The 15,185-nt window shown below is 40.4% G+C and overlaps 2 protein-coding genes across 2 annotated transcripts in view; one reads left to right on the forward strand and one right to left on the reverse strand.

The window, feature by feature from the left end:
• The window catches only part of NOSTRIN (nitric oxide synthase trafficking), a 31,145-nt gene extending 28,128 nt beyond the window's left edge, over positions 1 to 3,017 (forward strand). The window contains exons 15-16 of the mRNA XM_015816396.1: positions 1,319 to 1,438; positions 2,848 to 3,017. Coding sequence (XP_015671882.1) covers positions 1,319 to 1,438; positions 2,848 to 2,990 — 263 coding nt within the window. The 3' untranslated portion in view covers positions 2,991 to 3,017. The remainder of the gene's footprint in view (positions 1 to 1,318; positions 1,439 to 2,847) is intronic.
• A 785-nt stretch (positions 3,018 to 3,802) lies between these two features.
• SPC25 (SPC25 component of NDC80 kinetochore complex) lies at positions 3,803 to 14,689 on the reverse strand. The gene is made up of 7 exons (XM_015816395.1): positions 14,667 to 14,689; positions 14,019 to 14,179; positions 12,824 to 12,889; positions 11,272 to 11,418; positions 9,034 to 9,129; positions 6,884 to 6,982; positions 3,803 to 3,937 (listed from the first exon to the last, which is right to left on the reverse strand). The coding sequence occupies exons 2-7, from the start codon at positions 14,173 to 14,175 to the stop codon at positions 3,813 to 3,815; spliced, it is 690 nt and encodes a 229-aa protein (XP_015671881.1). The 5' UTR covers positions 14,176 to 14,179; positions 14,667 to 14,689; the 3' UTR covers positions 3,803 to 3,812.
• Positions 14,690 to 15,185: the final 496 nt, after the last annotated feature.

The following is a 15,185-nucleotide window of genomic DNA, read 5'->3' on the forward strand; positions in this document are numbered from 1 at the left end:
GCCAGCTAATATCACCCCTGTTTCCGTCTGTCTGTCTCTTTCTCTTTTTTTGTCTGTGTATGCCTTTGGGACAATTTTTGACTCTGACAACTGCCTGAACAAGTCCCTACAGTTTTCTTGGCAAGGCTTTTTAGAAGTGATCTACCATTGTCTCCTTCCCAGGGCAGAGTGAGAGTGACCGGCTCAAGATCAGCCAGCTGGCTTCATGCCTATGACAGGACGTGAACTTCCGGTCTTCCAGTTTCTAGTGTAGTGCCTTAAGGACTACACCAAACTGGCTGTTTCCCTTTCATAAATACATAGTAGCTGGAAAAAGGTATTGATATTCTGCCAAGGATATATTAGAAAGCTAGGCATCAAATAATAAGTCTAAATTGAGATTTAAAAAAAGATAGCTAAGTTTATTGGCAGATTCCTGACCCCAGTTATTCCTGTTCCTTGACTGCAAAGCTAATTGTATTCTACTTCATATACTAATGGAGCAGCTATTAATCAAAGAAAGATTGAGCCAAAACAATGCTTCGCTGCAAAGGTAATTTTAAAAATAACAAAAATAGATATTAGAATTTGGAATTTCTTTAAAGAAAAGACACTAAACTGCAGCTACTCTTAATATGCTGTGGGATAGGAACTGAGGGGATATTTTCCATGACAACTCATTTCGAAATAGCCTTTCTTCTTTTTAGATTTAGCAGAGAAATAGTGTATTTTGTGATACATTGCAGAATTGTCTGCAAATAAGAAACATCGTAGAAAAAGGCCAGGGGCAAGACACATGCATGTGGTTTGCTAAGAAAACGGATTGTACCCATGCGGTCATCAGCAGTTGCATTTATCTTTGAGACATTTCCTTCCTCTGCAGGTGGTCCTCGACTTACAAAATTTGTTTAGTGACCATTGAAAGTTACAGCGGAACTGAAAAAAGTGACTTATGACTGGTTTTCACAGTTGTGGACCTTTGCAGCATCCCCGTGGCCGTATGATCAAAATTCTGATGATTGGCAATTGGTTCATCCTTATGACGGTTGCTGTGTCCCAAGGCCATGTGATCCCCTTTTGCGACCGTCTGACAAGCAAAGTCAATGAGGGAAGCCAAATTCACTTAGCCGCAACTAACGTATCAACTGCAGTGATTCGCTTAACAACTGCGGCAAGAAAAGTCGTAAAATGGGGCAAACCTCAATTAACAAATGTCTCACTTAGCAACAAATATTTGGGTTCAATTGTGATTGTAAGTCGATATCTACCTGTATAGAGAAAAAGGAATCAACTGGGCCAATATTAAAAAATATTCCATTTTTTGGGTTTGACATTGCAGAAACAGGGACCAGTGCGAATTCCACCACCTCCTTGCAACCGGAGAATTCAGAAAACGGAACTTGTCGAGCTTTGTATGACTACCACACAGAAAGAGAAGATGAGCTTCGCTTAAGTAAAGGTAACATTTACTCATCCTAATCTCAATGGAAGTTTTTTTGGGGGAAAGCGAGTTAGAAATGCAAATATCTTTCAACTATTGTAACGAAAAATCAATGGGTGCTACCCCATGCATTTTTTTTAACGAAGAGGACCCATTAAAATGTCATAGAACTATTTGGGGTCCTCTGTCATGGTTTGCCAATCTCAGCTTATCACAGTTGATTTGTTATTCAGAGTTTTTTTCTCTTTGTGATGCTCTTCAGTATTCCTACTGGGGTCATCTCAAGGCAGCTGCCCGTGTTTTTAATTCCCCTTACTGGATGCTAAAAATGAATGTGGAGAAAGACTGAAGAGGTAACCAAGTCTGCACAGTACTCATCTGCCTAAAATCCTGAAAGCTTGTGTGTCATTTCAGAATGTTGTTCTGCCTAGGGCAGGCCCTGGGATAATTGTTTCAGAACGCAACAAGAGAAATATATGCCATTAGAATTACTTTGATGAGCAATCTCGGAGTTTGAGCTAACTATGCAAAAAAACTTTTCAAAAGAAACTAATCTAGTAACGGTTTGAACCCTCCCTAATTGCACCTGTGTGCCTCAAATAATAGTAATTATCTCAATAATAAATGGACTGGGAAAATACAGGTTTAAAACAGCTGTCCTAAGATTGCCAAATTAAAACCCAAGGGAAAAAAAAGTGGTGGCTTCCTTATTATAATCACATGGAAGAATATTATAATCACAACTTGAACATTTTTGCAGATGTTCGCTGATCAAAGATAAACAGCTTGGGGAAAAAAAGATGGAAATCTATGCATAAAAAAAAAACAACAGCTAGGGATTTAAGAAACTGAGTTGATCTTGCAAAAGGACCGGCCTACAGCTAAAGGCTACTAAAAGCAACAGTCTATATCAGGGATCTTCAAACTTGGCCCTTTTATGACTTGTGGACTTCAACTCCCAGAATTCCTCAGCCAGCGTGCCTGGCTGAGGAATTCTGGGAGCTGAAGTCCACAAGTCATAAAAGGGCCAAGTTTGAAGATCCCTGATCTATATCTTGTGATGGGAGCTTTAGAAATCAAGCTTGTCATAAATTGGTTCAAAGATGTGGTCCGTGATTGAGTTAAGCAACAATGAGGTTGCTATGATCCAGACAGAGGAATGGAATGAATTTCATTCAGAATTCAAAGAGTGCGCCGTTTTTTTTTTCCTAACCCAGCTTTAGCTGTGCAAGTTGTGTCTCTTGATTTTCTTCCTACCTACATGCGAGATGCACTTGAGAGCAGGCACCTTGTTTGAAAGACTAGAGAGAAGGGCTTCTATACATCTGTCCTCCATTGGCCGGTAGATATTGTCCCATGCATTAGATTAAATAACGACACAACATAATTAAGTAAATATTAACTGGCTTGTATTATTATCCTTTTAGGTGACGTAATTGTGATTCATCGCAAAGACGAGAGTGGCTGGTGGTACGGTTCTAGAAAGGGGGAAAAAGGCAATTTTCCTGCTACATATGTGGAAGAAGTGACTCTCTTGACTGACAGGAGTGACGAAGAACTGTCGCTTTAAAACAAAAGGAAAAATAATCACCCCAATATGGATAACAAATCCAACAGACACGTTTCTGTGTTCAGAATGGAAGCCAAAGAACAATTGTCTTTATTTATAAGAAGCTCTGAAACTGATATTTGGTGAATTAGCATTGTAACAAAGCAATTAAGAGACAACTTACATTAAATCCCTTTTAAATGATACTAACTCTTAAATCGTCACGTTAACCAGTCTTTGCAATAGAATGAAAGGGAAACTGATATTTATTTCTGAAATTTCAAGAGGAAGTCAATTTACCATAGACTATTCATGAACTGAATTGACACAATGTAATCAAATTTTACACCATGGTTGTTTTTTTTCAGACTCATAAGACTTTAGAAGGACATGAAGATAATAGCATCCCTATTGCAAGGCTGAGCAAGCCAGAAATTTGTTCTGCTAGAAGATAAACAAAAAACAACTTCTAATTTTCAAATATATCCCCTTGAGGGGATCCTAAGATTGTTGTTTTGTTGCATGATGAAGTAAGACAATCATCCAACAGATGACCAGTTACTATTTCCTAATTCTATTAGGTTATGGTTAGATATGTTACATTTGAATCCTATTCTTCTTTCAAGAGTTATGTGCATCACACCTGGTTTTCCACCCACGCCTGTTTTATTGTCATAGCCACCATCTAGCCCTGGTTACATAAATAACTCAAAATAACAGTGAAGATCTGGACCTAAGTTTTCACGGCCATTGTCCAAGATTCTCAAGTCGTTACAAGACTTTTATTCTTCCTAAGTATGAAGCGACAAAATGTGAAGGCGGATTTAGAGAATAAGCAGTGCTTTATTGGTAGGTCAAAGCAATGAAGGCTTTTCTAACATTGGCAATAAATGCAGAGAAATTGTTGGTTTCTCTCACTTTCCGCTGCAGTTCTTCTATGCAGTCCAAGGGAGGAGAACAAGAGATCACTAGGAAAAAGCAGTGAATTATATTCTTTAAAAAAATTGAAAACAAGACATCCTAACTTGGTATATATCAGTGATGGTGAACCTTTTAGAGACCGAGTGGCCCAAAACCACTCTGTTCACACACCCCGCCCCACCCACCCCTGCCCTGCCTGCAGGGCCACCCACCACCTCCACGGCCTGCCACAGATCGCCCAGGCGGCCCCGCAGCACCATGGCAGCCACGCCCTCTGCCCGCGCCCCGCAGCATCATCTGCGCACGACAGGGCACGAGGGCAGAGTCTTGTCCCCGCTTCCCAGCTGCCATGTCCTTGGCTGCGCTGCTCCGCATAGGCCACGCCTGGGGGCGACACTCCTCCGGGTGGGCTGCTGGTGAGGAGGGGGCCATGGGGGGAGCCGGGGCTGGGACGATGGCATGTGTGCCCACAGAGAGGGCTCTGAGTGCCACCTCTGGCACGTGTGCCATAGGTTCGCCACCACTGGTATATATTATATTATGACCTATTTTGTCATAAAAGTCAGAAAATGACATAGCAAAAAAAATATATCCTGCATTCACTTCTCGTAATTTTCTATCTCAACATAAGACCAAGAAACACATCTGTGGGCAGCTGGATGCTGGCTTCATATTATCGGCTATCTCTTACGCTGTATGTAATTGCGAAGGGTTTAAATTTTCTTGATGGCGTTCACTGAAATAGATTACCCTATTTTGGTTTGGTTTGCTATAACTGTTTGGGAATGTTTAATAAATGGGTCAATACATCCTAAGAAGACTGGGGTATCTTTTACCATTACTTCTAAACAGCTGCTAGGTAACTGGCCACTGATACTCTGCAGTGCAGAAGTAAGGGAATGGATAGCTAACAAGAATGACCGTACAAATCATTCAGAGGGGGTCTCCAATGGTGAATGTCCTGCAGAAGAGGACTTCTTTTCTATTCATCCATCTAGAGAGACCCTTGAAGTAGCCACCCTATAAGATCCTACTACAGTGATGGCGAACCTTTTAGAGACCGAGTGCCCAAACTGCAACCAAAAACCCACTTATGCATCGTCGGGTGCCGGGTGGGTGTGGCCCATTGGCTGGGTGTGGCCCATTGGCTGGGTGTGGCCCATTGGCTGGATGTGGCTGCGGTGGTAACGGCAGACTGGGACTAAAAAGTTCAATCAATCAAATCCAACTTTGCAAGATCATTTTTTTTCCGTGAGAAGTTGAAATTGACTGATTGATTGAACCTTTTTTTAATATATACATGGCGGCAGAGGCCTAAAGCGAAACGGTTTTATAAAACCCAGCTGGAGGCCTAGGACTGGGGCGACGGCGCGCGTGCCCACAAAGAGGGCTCTGCGTGCCACCTCTGGCACCCGTGCCATAGGTTCGCCACCACTGCCCTATAAGAATGCAATCACCTTGGTGCTTCGCTCGCAGCATTGCCCCGTTCAGCACACCCTTCCAGGATTCACATAATCCTAAGTGCCTCTGCACTATATAGGGGTCCTTTGGTCCTTGGCTTACGAACATTCATTCAGTGAACAGCTGGTGCTCAACATTATGGCCCTTGTGACTGCAATCTGGCCTCTTGGCGACCCATTCACACTTTACGATGGATGGCCAAGCCCTCCATGATCATGCGATCACCATTTGCAATCTTCCCTTCTTGCAGGGAACATTGCAAGCCACGTCATTTCTCTACGCAGTGTGATGCCTCCCCCCTGCCCCACCCCACACTAGAGAGAAGGCTTTCTCCCTAGCCCAGGGGTAGGCAACCTCGGCTCTTTTATGACTCATGGACTTCAACTCCCAGAATTCCTGAGTCAGCTATGCTGACTCAGGAATTCTGGGAGTTGAAGTCCATGAGTCATAAAAGAGCCGAGGTTGCCTACCCCTGCCCTAGCCTAAGGAAGGCAGGGCAGGGATGTGCTGTGCAGAGGAACAAAGCCAGAACAGATTTGCTTCTCTGCACAGCCCACCACTTCCCCTCCCCACCCTCAGACCAGAGAGGAAGACTTTCTTTCTCTTCCTTTCTAATGCATGGCGGGGGAGGGGAACCAACGTGCTGGGCCAGAGAAAGAAAGCTCAGAACATTTGGGATCCAGGCCTTTCTTCTCCAGCTTAGCGTACCATTTCGGTGCATGGAGGGGATCTGCCTGCTTTCTTTTGGCAGACAGCTCTTTTGTTCCATTTGTTGAATGACCTATAACAGGGGTAGGCAACCTGGGCTCTTTTATGACTCGTGGACTTCAACTCCCAGAATTCCTGAGCCAGCCATGCTGAGAGGAAAGTGAGAGGTTTCCAAGCTGAGACATGCTGGCTCAGGAATTCTGGGAGTCCACGAGTCATAAGGTTGCCAAGGTTGCCTATCCCTGACCTATAACAACCACACCTGGGAGGGCAGGGACAGCGGTCACTGAGCGAGATGATCACATGGGCGCCTCATTTAACGACTTCAATGATTTATGACTGTAATGGGCAAGATCCATTACGGTTGTTACTCCAGGACTACCTGTAAAACCAAACTGCTGCTTCAGTTGGTAAAAAAAAAAAAAAAGAGAGAGAGAGAGCAAACCTTCAAGCCAAAAGGTCTTTTTCAAGCAGGAATGAAATAAGAAATTGTAAAGTTGCCAAAACAAAAGCCTTAAATGTTTTAAGCCCAGCTTTGTTGGACAGAAGGCAGGGAAGTTTTGGAACACAGGACATACTATAACCTGATGTATAATAGACTAGTAAATTGTTCAAGCCCTTAGGGGGAAAAAAAACATGGCAAAACCAGAAGTTGCCAAGAGAAGTATATAAAAATTAAGGCAAAAACTGAACTACACTCTTAAAACAATAATTCCAATACTGAAGGCTTTTAGTAGAATGAAAAGGTGATGAGAACAGGTGTGAGCTTATTTTGATATAAAGGAAATTGGAAAATAAGACACTGTTGGAAGTTCTGTACATACCTTCGTAAGCTCCCTCTTCATTTATGGAAAGAGTAAGTACGTATGGTTTTTGGAAATCTTTACGATCAATGCAGCGAAATACAAACTGCAAATGCTTATCTAGATGCAAAAATAAGGATGCATTAAATCTCAGGTATGCCAGATAAAATTAATTTGTATATATTTCAGGGGTACTGCCATTTTATAGTCTTAAACCTTTCCTCCTTTATTCTCACATTTTAAGAAATTACTAGCAATGAATGTCTAAACAGTGTAGGAAATGGTGTGGAAAACAGCAAACTGTTCCCCCGGGAGGCTTTGACCAATCATAGCTCCTGGTTTATTTGCAAAGAGACTTATTTCTACTTTGAGAAAAGCTTCCCCCGGATCCAAATAATCATTTACAAAAGATCAGGGGGAACACGCATAATGCATGATTGGGCTATTGTGTGCTGAAGTTTTTTTTTTTTAAAAAAAACCCAACAACCCTAACCCTGAATAATTTTGGTTACAAAATATTAACGCTTTAACTGCAGTTTCAGAAATTCCTTTTAAAGAACAGATGTGTTCAACAGATGTTTGTTCTTTTCTCTGTGTGGACATAAAGAAATAAATGGATGCTAACTGTTTGTCTTTAATAAAGGACAGGCAACCCAAATCCTACAGACAGCTACTATCCCTTTGGAGACCTCTGAGGCCATTTTCTAAGATTTTAAGGATGGAAATGTGAATGTCTTCCCCAGGGTTTCTGACTCCCATGTCTATCCTTTGGAGCAGGGGGAGAAAAAGCTATTGGAAGGGATTAAAAAAAAGGAAGCTGGGTATTTAGGAAGCTGCAGTACACACACACGTGTGCTTTCCAGTCCTTTTGGAGAATAGATAAAAGATAGATGAGCATCCCATTCTAACAAGTCTCTTGATAATACAGTTGAAGGTTTTATCAGCAACAAAAACCTATCCCTGTTTGACAGAAAGCTTGAGGGCAAAGCTAGGATGTGTAACTGTCACAAAAAAACTAATGTATGTGTGACTGGACTCGCAAACTCAGTTCTAATACCAAAAACCATTTTTTTCATAAAATCTATGCTCAAAGGGCCCTTTGCTTCCTGAGAAAGATTTTATTCCCTATGAAATCATCTGGTGCAGGATTAAGTTTTTGAACTTCACGGTTCTGATCATTATAATAGTAAATAGCACTTTTAAAAACTTAAGAAGTTACGAAGATTCTTATTGAAGTTCAGACAGAGCAGAACTCAGTAAAGACATGATGCTCGATATTTGTTCACTGGTTTGCAAAAAAACTTATCTTGCACAAAACTCTTGCAAGAAAAATAACCCAGACCACTTAGCACCACAGAAACATTCTAGTCACTCGAGAAAAGCATTATCATCAGAGATATTGTAGGAAGAGCTGAGTTAGTCTGTGAGGCAAAAAAAAAAAGAAAAGAAAAGAAATCTGGTAGCAGCTTTTTCAGCTAACCCATTTTATGGAAGGGGAAATTTTCAAGCTATGCAAAATGTATTGTTTTGAGGATGAAGCATTCCCTTTTCTTCTGAACTATGCTTTTAGAGATCCCTCAGTTTTTTTCATAAATCAAAGGACAGAACTGGCATTTCTGAGTCACAGGAATTCATAGTGTTTTAATATGGTGTTGCTTGGAACTTTCTGTCCTCCAAATGATGCCATCTGCACAGTCTTAATTATCATGGTAACTAATTGGAAACCACATGCTAACTGGGATTGAAGCTAGAAATGAGTGGGGCAAAACCTGAAGTGGACAATGACCCCTACTCTGCTTGTCCCCGTTTTTTGACAGACCTCTTCCTCATTCATTCATTTCCTAAAATTGTTAAGCAGGAGAATGAAGATAAGGGTTACTGGGAGAAGACTGGAGGGCTGAACTGGTCTCTTACAGAGAGCTTTTAAAATGAGGCTGAGCTGGCAGGGATGCACTGCACAGACAAGAGATTGTTGAATGAAATAACATTTTCCCTTGCAGAAGCCTTTGGCAATATCGCAAATCTGTGTGGAAAATTTAGTACCTTTTAAGATTATTATATAGCACAGCAGCAACTATCATCAGCTTTATAGGAGAAAAGTAAATGAACTGATTTTTCTACAAAACGTAACGTCAGTCATTCCGAAGTAGAAATGCGTGCACCAATCTTACCGCATGTTTTCCGTATTTCTAACCCAAGCCTCTCTTTGAATAATTTTTCAGCCTTGTGAAGTCTTTCCTCCATCTCTTCTGCTGTTTTATGCTTTGCTGGGATTTAAAAAAAGAAAAAAAGCTTCAAAATCTCCACTAAGCTTATGCCTGGGTTCATTTTTTAATAAGCTGATAAATTTATGAAATCAAGCATCTTTTTTTTTCAGCATTAGTACCTGACTTTTTCAAAAAAGTAAACCATTTATTTTACAATTTCACCCAATTTATCATTTGCAGTTCCTTAACGGGTTACCTAGATTACATTGCATTTGTGTGAACTACGTTGTCTGGGATCATGTAATGCTCTTTAGTTACTGAGTTCTGGGAAGGAAACACCACAATAGACAGTTCACTGCTGGAAGAAGACAAAAAACGAATCCAACCGAACATGGATAATAGCCTTTATTAGGATTTCTTTGGTAGTGATAAGAACAAAGCAGACTCATTTCTCTGCTCTTATTTCATTTGCAAAGAGTAACTGGTAGCCCTGTTTCAGCTGACCAGATCCCTCCTCGGGGAGGGGAAGGAGAAGCCCTTGCAGGTTTACTGAGAGGAGGGTAGTTTGTGGGACAACGTTGCTCAGATCTGCTGTACTTTATTTAGCTTAACTGTCCCCTGTGAAAGGGACAGTTATCTGGGATGAGTTTGGGATGAATTTCAGCCAGTTAGCTCTTTGGAGCTATGAGTTCTACTACCTGCGTATCAGACCCATTTCCCGCCTGGTTGATCAAGGCCAGCTAGGAGATGGCATGTAGTTGGCTCCAAGTGATGGTGAATGCTTCTTTGCAGGATAGGGGTTTTTGAAGGATAGTGGTTTGTTCCCCCCATGACGCCATCCTTGGACCCAACAGTACTGGGCTATTTTCATTCAGTTTCCAACCTTCTAAGGATCAATTGTGAAATAAGCGATAGGTGCATAACTTCTATAGACTCTGGAGGAGGCAGATTATCTAGACCTTTCCATTCAGGAGTTAGACCAGGTTACAGCACTGAGAAAGCATTGGTTGTGCTTGTGGACAACCTCTGACGAGCTTGATGCATCTGTCCTGGTTCTTCTGGATCTTTCGGTGGCTTTCAGTACCGTTGACCATGGTATCCTTCTGGACCAGCTTCAGGGGCTGGGATGAAGGCACTGTTCTGTACTGGCTTTCCTTTCTCCAGGGTTAGTTTCAGCTAGTATTGGTGGTGGTGGGGGGGAGATCTAGCTCTTATGTGGGATGCCTCAGAACTCATCTCTCTTCTCACTCCTATATCTGGGTGAGATCATTTGTTGGTACAGAGTGAAATACCATTAATACGCTGATATACCCAGCTATAAGAGTCTGAATGAGAGAGACCAGGTTGCAGCACAACTCCGGCAAGACTAAGTGGCTTTGAGTTTATGAGCTGCTGGACGTGGTGGTTCTTCATCAAGTATTATTGAACATGTATGCTTACTTCTAACTGTACAGACTCAGCTTGGAAATCCCACTAAGGTTAAGGCGTCTTCATCTGAAATCAAATATTTCACTTTTCATTTAAAAATGAAGGCAATTTTGCAAAGCAGGCATTAAAACTGAAATGTTAATATAAAGTACGGTTAAAAACTCAGTCAAGGAAGAGACATGAGGTAGTTTTTCCTGATTACTTTCTTCATGCTTTCCCCCCCCTATTTGACAATGCTCTTTGGAGCCATTTAATAGGGCTAAGTAAAGCATTCAAGAGGCACCAAATTGGCATAACAAGCAGGAATTTTTTTAAAAAAAACCCCACAACTGAAACTTGTATTATTTATTTCACTACAGGGAGAAAAACTTCCATGTGAGAGACTTAACATGGTGGTTCCAAATTGACTTTGTTGAAATGGAATAGCCAGCTCCAACATCTCCCGAATCATTATAAGGGAGTCCCGTAAGGGAGATAGGGCGGTATATAAATTTAAATAATAAATAAATTTAAATAATAAATAAATAAATAAAAGTATCCAGTATGATGTAATGATTAATGTGTTCATTTGAGACCTGGGTATCCCACGTTTAACACCCTCAGTTATGAAAGCTCAGGAGATGCTGAGCCAGCCATTCTCTCTCATTCCCCAACAAGATGCTATTTAGGGGAAAACTGGAAGATAAAGTGATACATAGGCAGCCTTGAATTTCAGGAGGAAAGGCAGGATACAAATCTAAACTATACACGCTCAATTTTCCCACTGAAACTTACAGTTACTGTTTCTGATTAATTCTTCCTTCAACTCTTGAATGCTGTTCATCAAGTCTGTCTCCTCCTTTTCCTCATCCTTAATATTAGAAAGAGCTTCTGAGATTTTAGCTTGCTTTTCTTCAGTTGATTTATTCATCTCACAGACTTCTGTATGAAAAACAGAGAATATTTCTTTTTAAATGCAAAAGCTATTTACTTAGGTTTATCTCTCAGTAATTCCAGTACTATAGATTAGTCAATAAAAGATTAAAAAAAAAGTTAAGCATCATCTGTTGGAAAGATGCTATGACATACACTGCATAAATATGACAAAATAAATAGTTAAGACTATCTGTCTTATGTAAACACTCACATAAAATATGAAGAAAACCAAAATTCTGTTTTAGTAAACTACATAACATCGATGACACCATATTTATAATACAACACATTCTCATTAGTCCTTGGATGAGAAACCATCAGGCAGAGGCAAGACTGCGGACTAGGCTGGGACGAAAAGGAAAATCCAGAAGAAAGCCATAGAAAGCAATTTCATATTGTTACTGAGAAAACTACATATCCCTGTAGGCCCCAGAAGCCACACTCAGCTAATGGAAGATTTTACATTTAGTCCCAATTCAACAGAAATATACATTCCCATAAAACTGGCACCTTCATCATCTTATTATACAATGGACATTATCCAAACAGTTTGATTCATGGATATTTGAGAGGAAAGGAACAGAAGAAGCATTACTGACAATGCAAAGATTATCTGAAGTTCATAACTATACTTCTTTACAATTAAGTACTTAGACGAAGTATTATTGTATAACACAACTGGAAGTTAGATCAAGGTTTGGCTTATTCGCACTGCATTCAGCAGTTTACATTTGCTTTTATAGAAAAGGTGGCCCAGACACTATTTTTCAGGCTAGACATCAATACCGAATAAAAATATTTTTCACGGATTCTACTTTGTCTATTAGCTTCAAGATCACGTGAAGAGTTAATACCACTTTACAATGCCTTGGTAAGGCCACACTTGGAATATTGCATCCAGTTTTGGTCACCACGATGTGAAAAAGATGTTGAGACTCTAGAAAGAGTACAGAGAAGAGCAACAAAGATGATTAGGGGACTGGAGGCTAAAGCATATAAGGAAAGGCTTCTGGAATTGGGTATGTCTAGTTTAATGAAGAGAAGGACGAGGGGGGACATGATAGCAGTGTTCCAATATCTCAGGGGCTGCCACAAAGAAGAGGGAGTCAAGCACTTGGAGGCAAAACAAGAAGCAACGGGTGGAAACTAACCAAAGAGAGAAGCAACCTAGAACTAAGGAGAAACTTTCTGACAGGTAGAACAATTAATCAGTGGAACAACCTGCCTCCAGAAGCTGTGAATGCTCCAACACTGGAAGTTTTTAAGAAACTGGACAGCCATTTGTCTGAAATGGTATAGGGTTTCCTGCCTGAGCAGGGGGTTAGACTAGATGACCTCCAAGGTTCCTTCCAACTTTATTATTATTCTATAAAATAATTGTAAGAAAAATGAGAAATGATTCATACTGTACCATTGGTATACTCATGAAATTTGTTGATAATTTCATCCCCTTCTTTCAGTCTTTTATACCATTTATCTATAATGTTAAAAAACAAAATCAAAACTCAGCCAGAAACTATTGTTATTTATGTTATGTATTTTTATTTGCTTTATAAGTAGTCCTCGAGTTACGACCACAATTGATCCCAAAATTTCCATTGCTAAGCAAGACAGTTGTTAAATGAATTTTGCCCCATTTTATGACCTTTCTTGCCACAGTTGTTAAATAAATCGCTGCAGTTGTTAAGTCAGCAATATGTTGTTCAGCGAATCTGGCTTCCCCATTAATTTTGCTTGTCAGAAGGTTGCAAAAGGTGATCATGTGACCTGGGACACTGCAACCATCATAAATACATGCCCATTACCAAGTTTCCAAATTCAGATCATGCAGCACCTTGGGGATGCTGCAACGGTCATAAGTGTGAAAAATGGTCATAAGTCACTTTTTTCAGTGTCAGTGAAACTTTGAACAGTCACTAAACGGATGGTTATTAGTCAAAGACTATCTGTATGATAAGCTGCCTAGAGTCTTGCAAAAGTGAGATGTGCAGCTATATAAGGTAAATAAATATTGGTACTAGGTTAACTCCTATACAAAGCAGCGATATATATAAATTCATCCTCCTGAGAAAGGTAGGATATAAATCTAATCAATAAAATCGCTGACAAACTTTACAGTCAGACGAAACTCTCCCCAATATCTTGCAAGATGAAAAAACAGGAAAACATCGTATATACCGGTAGTTTAGATCAGGTATGTCCAAGCCATTGCCCTCATGTGGTCCTGAACATCTAACAATGTGGCCCCACAAGATTTCATTAAAAAAATTTAAAAATCAAGGAAGCTTGTTATTTATATACATTGTTGTTGTTAGTTGCGAAGTCATGTCCGACCAATCGCGACCCCATGGACAACATTCCTCCAGGCCTTATATACATTAACTACATTATATATGTTATATGAGACCCAAGAAAATTCCTCTTCACTCAATGTGGCCGAGGCAAGCCAAAAGGTTGGACAGGCCTGGTTTAGATACTTTATATATCTTTCTTCTTTTCCATGGTCAGCTTCCCCCCCCAATTGATTGCAGAGTTAGAAGGGGGACTGAAGAATATACTCAATATTTCATTTTCTGCTGCAACAAATAAACCAGATATAGTTTTACCTGAAAGATTATTTATGGATTCATACCATGAATCTCTGAGCCCCAAAACCTGATCACTAGGCTCGCTGCAACAAATAGTTTTGAACTTTGTCCAAAATTCCTTTATGTCTTTTTCAAGCATTGTCAGCTCATCATTATCATCTTTCATCTCAGCCATTATTCTAAAAAGAAATAGCAAATATGAAATAATTGTTCCAACTTAAGGATGGCTTTGTAATGGAATAGTGTATTAGTCCCAGACTATTACATAATTGCTCATTTAAAAATTCCAGGTATTCAAATCGTTTAACCTGGATACCTGAGTATTTTGCATAATGTTTATAACGGAACATCTCCATCTTAAAACCTTCTGAAAATTTTGATCGAGAACCATAAAGACAGAAACCAAGACATCAAAGCAGGTTTTTGAGGGGCATCCATTAGAAAATATGTTATGAAACGGAACAAACCATCTAATTCTTTTTCAATGGTATCACAATAGGTAACTTCCGTTTGCAAAAGCCCTTGATAATTTTCCAAAATATTTTTAGTGTTTCTAACTTTTGTCTCCCTAGAATTATCAAGCGAATTACCATCGTGACACACACAAACACATACGCAGATAAACAAAGACAGACACACATACACAACCGCCTCCCAATCGCTTACCTTTTAGACTTCCCTCGACATTCAAAATTGCAACCAATTTCCCGCCGGCCCTCAACTATCGTCTTCCTGTATTATTGGCTGAGCAGAAGGCGCAAACGGGACTCGCCATTGGCTCGCATCGCTACGGAATCTCTTTTTCTATTGGTCAAACGCTACGGAATCTCTTTTTCTATTGGGCAAGAGCGATGAGATGTATGACGGGAGTTGTAGTTTAAAAGCTTTTGCTGCGATTGGTTTGGCTTCCTGGTTTGGAAACTTGGCGCTCGCTGGAATGACGAAAACGAGCAGGGACGAAAGCGAGGGGACCGCTTTGGGCAGAAATTCTCTGCCCGTGGTCGTGCATCAAGGGTCGCTTTTGTTTTCCTTTAGGGTTTGTTTGGCGGGCATAGGAAGAAAATGCACTGGGCTGCAATGCCAACGTAGAAAGGATGGTCGAAACATCTTCTAGAGAAAAAACGAATAGGAGGTCTCATTTCGGCTCTTTTAACCACCTTTGACTATTTAATTTAAGCCACAATA

The sequence above is a fragment of the Protobothrops mucrosquamatus genome, unplaced genomic scaffold, assembly GCF_001527695.2.
Source record: "Protobothrops mucrosquamatus isolate PMUCROS unplaced genomic scaffold, P.Mucros_1.0 scaffold446, whole genome shotgun sequence".
NCBI classification, from domain to species: Eukaryota; Metazoa; Chordata; class Lepidosauria; order Squamata; family Viperidae; genus Protobothrops; species Protobothrops mucrosquamatus.